At 49.7% G+C, this 4,223-nt stretch overlaps 1 protein-coding gene across 1 annotated transcript in view; it reads right to left on the bottom strand.

Annotated features, from left to right (window-relative positions):
• LOC113837421 (potassium voltage-gated channel subfamily V member 1) overlaps positions 1-3,968 on the bottom strand; it is a 6,838-nt gene extending 2,870 nt beyond the window's left edge. Inside the window, exons 1-3 of the mRNA XM_027431434.2 lie at positions 3,873-3,968; positions 2,516-3,387; positions 1,140-1,669 (exon numbers count right to left, since the gene is read on the bottom strand). Coding sequence (XP_027287235.2) covers positions 1,140-1,669; positions 2,516-3,387; positions 3,873-3,968 — 1,498 coding nt within the window. The remainder of the gene's footprint in view (positions 1-1,139; positions 1,670-2,515; positions 3,388-3,872) is intronic.
• Positions 3,969-4,223: the final 255 nt, after the last annotated feature.

Here is a 4,223-nt window from a genome sequence, read left to right as displayed (position 1 = left end):
CCTAGCTCAAAAGTAATTGCATACTTATTAAAGTGCATGGCCCAGAAAGTAATCTAAACTTTTTTTTAGGAGCATTCCTAAAAGTTTACATTCTGACAGTTGGGGTTGAGTACTTACATTTCAACAAACTTATGGGAATTGTCTCATTTTTTTAAGTTCTAATAACCCTAGAATATTCAATAGACACAAAACCAACTTCTGAGTACTATTCCTTTCAGAATAGAAGAATTCTCTTTAATTGCCCTATTCAATTTCCATTGGCATTGGCTCTAATTTTTAAGGACAGGTTAGTTTCTCTCTCTCTCTCTCTCTCTCTCTCTCTCTCTCTCTCTCTCATCTCTCTTCTCTGTGTTGTGTATTTTCTCTATAGAATGTTCATTTGATTTTTCAAAGTTTAAGAAAATCCTCAAATATTAAGTAATGCATTTAGTTTTTGGCATCTCTTTCTTCCAAAGCAAAATGCTTCTATTTATTCATCAAAAATTAGAGGAAGGTCATCAACACCTGGCCATCTCTTGTCTGCCGTGAATAAGGAAGACTCTTCCCTCTAGTCAAGAATAAAATTATGTATATTTATTTCTTGAAAATAGAAGACAAAATAGCTTATGGCCCTATGTATGGTATAGAATTTATATGCCACTTATGTATGTTTTATGTTTGACCTTGGAGATGAATATACATATATATATATATATATATATAGAGAGAGAGAGAGAGAGAGAGAGAGAGAGAGAGAGAGCACACAAGCACTGAGTTACACTAAACTAAAACTAAAAGTTGGAAGATGATCAAATGGTTCCACAATGCCTTGGAGACAGAAAGCGTGTGAGAGATAGCTCTACATCTCTGATACTATCTTGAAGATTTTGCTTTCTAGTACTTTTGAAGAGGTGAGGGGTGGACAAGACTGGAAGGCGGTGATGTGCTCATATATCTAAGGTTTTTGTTTGTTTGGCTTTTGGGGTGGAGGGGCTTCGAGCCAGGGTTTCTCTGTGTAACAGTCCTATCTGTCCTGGAATTGCTTTGTAGACCAGGTTGGCCTCGAACTCACAGAGATCTGCCTGCCTCTGCCTCGAAAGTGCTGGGCTTAAAGCTTTGAAGCAAAAGGAAACGAAAAGGCATCAAGGGAATAGGGATACCTGTAGAATGCCTTCCCAGCTTTAGCATGCGGAGAGCCCTGAGGAGCCTCAAAACCTGGACCAAGCGCCCGACATTTTCCAGCTCCTGCGTGGTGTGGCTCCCGCTCAGGCTTTCCACCAGAAGAGTTATGTAGAAGGGCAAGATCGCCAGGAGGTCTATGATGTTCGGCACCTTCCGCAGGAAGCGGCACCGGTCTCTCACGCACAGGAAGCGCAGGATGAACTCCCCGGTGAACCAGCTGATGCACACGTATTCCAAGATCTCCAGGAGCTGGAGGTTGAGCCAGCTTAACTCAGCTGACATCAGGGCCATGTTGACGATGGACACTGCCACAAAAATGATGGAGATGACTCCAAAGATCCTGGCTGCTGTGGAAGACCCGGGTTTCTCCAGGATGTCCCAGAGCTTTTGGCGCACAGTGGGACAAGGTCCCTGGGAGAAGTCCTGTTCACTCTCGTGTTGACTTTCCTGGTCATCGGTGTCCTTCTTAAAGTCCAGCGTTTCGCTCAGCTCTTTTCTTCTGAAGTATCTTTCAGGGAAGACAACTTTGTGATTAACTTAGAAAACACACACACACAGACGCAAAAGAGAATTAAGTTTTACAGGGAGGTCACACTTACACATGGATAAAGTGTAGGAATTTGTATTCTTATTTTACCCAGGGGGCTCCCTGCCAGATTTCCCTCTTCTGACTTTTTAAATGATAATTTCCTAGTATAAATTTATGCAAAGAGGGTTTACACATAAGCAAGCAGTTCTGGATCAATGAAGTTTTGTGACTTACAGTCTGGTGACAAGAACATCTGTGTGCCACCTGGAACATTTGTGTGTATAAAAGAAAAACATCCATGAAGGAGTTTTCATAGTAGTGACCGGTCAACAGTAAATCAGTGTCACAGCCTATATCCTGAAGGGCCTGAAGAGTTCCTTCAAGCAAGCTTTTCACAGTTAAAGTTCTGATGAATGATAATAACCCAAAATTCGTATGTGTCTTTTGAGGCATAGTTTTTTTTTTTTTCTGACTCAGTTACTTAATTACCAGATGTTTATTTAAAGTCTGATCTGTCTGTTCTTCCACAAGAAACCAGAATATTAGTTTCTGGAAGAAACGGGGCCAGACGTTTTTTGTTTGTTTGTTTGTTTGTTTGTTATATTTGTTTTGCTTTTAAAAGTGCAAAGCACAAGTTGCCTTTAGGATTCATTCCTAGCCTCGCACAAACACCATAGCTTCCAGGCCAGAGGCGGACACGTCTATTTATTTGCAAGGCTGGATGGAGTAGGCGCGTCTACACCAAACCTCAAGTCTTTGCCCCTGCCTTCTTCTTCTTACCAGCCTCTCTTGCTTTCCCACCCAACAGCCTCGCCCTGTGGGTACCTGTCCCTGCAGCAGGAGTCGATGCTGAGTTCGTCGATGCCCCAATACTGGATCTCCTGGAGAAAGGAGAGAGCGCAGAGCTGCTCCATGACGTGCAGGCGGCCGGTGCGGTAGTAGTGCAGGACGTAGCGGAACGCCTGGGAGCTGCGGTCGAAGAAGTACTCGTTGTCCACCGGGTTGGCATCATCGCAGAGCTCCAGGGGGCTGGGGGCGGCAGCCAGGGCTCCCAGGCGACGGTAGGAGGCCACCACCACGGCCAGCTTGCCCAGGCGCGTGTGCGGAAAGCAGGACAGAGCCTGCTGCGAGAGCACGAAGCGGCTGCCGCCCACGTTGACCGTGAGACAGTCGCCCAGAGCCAAGGCTTCCCCTTCGCCCTCGCTGCAGAAGACACTGGAGTCCAGCGAGGTCAGGGAGGCGCTGTCCAGCGACGGCGACGACGGCGACGATGATGACGTCGACGACGAGGAGCCCAGCAGCGGCCGCCGCTTGCGGGGTGACCGATCCATCCCCACCGCCTTGGTCGGAGAGAGCGCCACGAAGTTGCCCGGGCTCGGGAGCAAAGCTAGGGTTCCCTCCCGCGAGGGCGGTGGCGGTGGCGGTGGCGCGGCCCCTGCTGGCGGCAGGGATCTCCCAGGCTCCCCAGGGAGAGGCCTCCCACTTGCGCACCCCGACTCCCTCCACCCCAGCCCCACCCCACCCCACCCTTGATGGCTGGGTGTCGCTAGGGAGCTGCGGGTGCGCGGTAGAGCGAGGAGGCTGGGACAGCAGGAGTGGTCGCGCGCGCAGGGGGGGGGGGCAGCGCTCAGACGATCATGCGTGGTCCAGGGGGGCGGAGGGGGCGGGGGGGACACAGCCTGTCCCTGTGGTCCTTCCTAGATACAGGCAGAGCCTTCTCTTCAACTTTGGAATTGAGACCCCCTCACCCCCACCCCCAGCCTACACGGTGTATGGATGGTGCATCTGGCCACTCCGGTGGAGGAGCTGGCAAGGGAGGGAATGGGCAGAGCTGGGGGGGGGGGCACAAGGAGAGAGAGAGAGACAGAGAGACAGAGACAGAGACACAGCGAGACACAGAGAGACACACACACAGAGACACAGAGAGACAGAGAGACAGAGAGAGACAGAGAGAAAGAGACAGAGAGACAGAGACAGAGAGAAAGAGACAGACAGACACACACACACACAGAGACAGAGACAGAGAGACAGAGAGGGACTCTGCCAGGTGCTAGGAAGCAGGATGGTGACCCTCGCGGTGGCCCAGTTGCAGACTAAAAGTTCTGAAACAGGAGGCGCTAGCAGGATCTGAGTGCTAACTTGAGGGTTTGTAACCGTCCCTCTCCTATTGGAAGGTAGTCACCCTGCGATGTTCTTTAGGGCTGACAACACGTGGGGGAACGTCTGGGGTACCGGGCTCAGGATTTCCTCCTACTTCTCTCTGGTTCCCATCTGTCATTCATGCTAGATTTTTCTTCTCTCCTCCCTGAAGTTTTGAGCTCCTAGTTGAAAAAAAAAAAAAAAAAAAGGCTATTAATGCTTTGAGTTGAAGTTCCACTGGGTCACTAAGTCTGCCCCGGGTGCCCTTGAGCGCGGGGACACTCTGCCCACTTGCTAAGTATCCTCAGAAGAGGCAGGCATTCGGGGCGCCTTCTTTAACACAAAGGGGGAGCGCTCACTTTCGGGAAAGGAGGAAGGCAGGAAGACAAGGAAT

Source organism: Cricetulus griseus, chromosome 10 (assembly GCF_003668045.3).
Source record: "Cricetulus griseus strain 17A/GY chromosome 10, alternate assembly CriGri-PICRH-1.0, whole genome shotgun sequence".
NCBI classification, from domain to species: Eukaryota; Metazoa; Chordata; class Mammalia; order Rodentia; family Cricetidae; genus Cricetulus; species Cricetulus griseus.
Note: the sequence above shows the minus strand (reverse complement) of the source record. Positions and strands in the feature narration are given on the sequence as shown.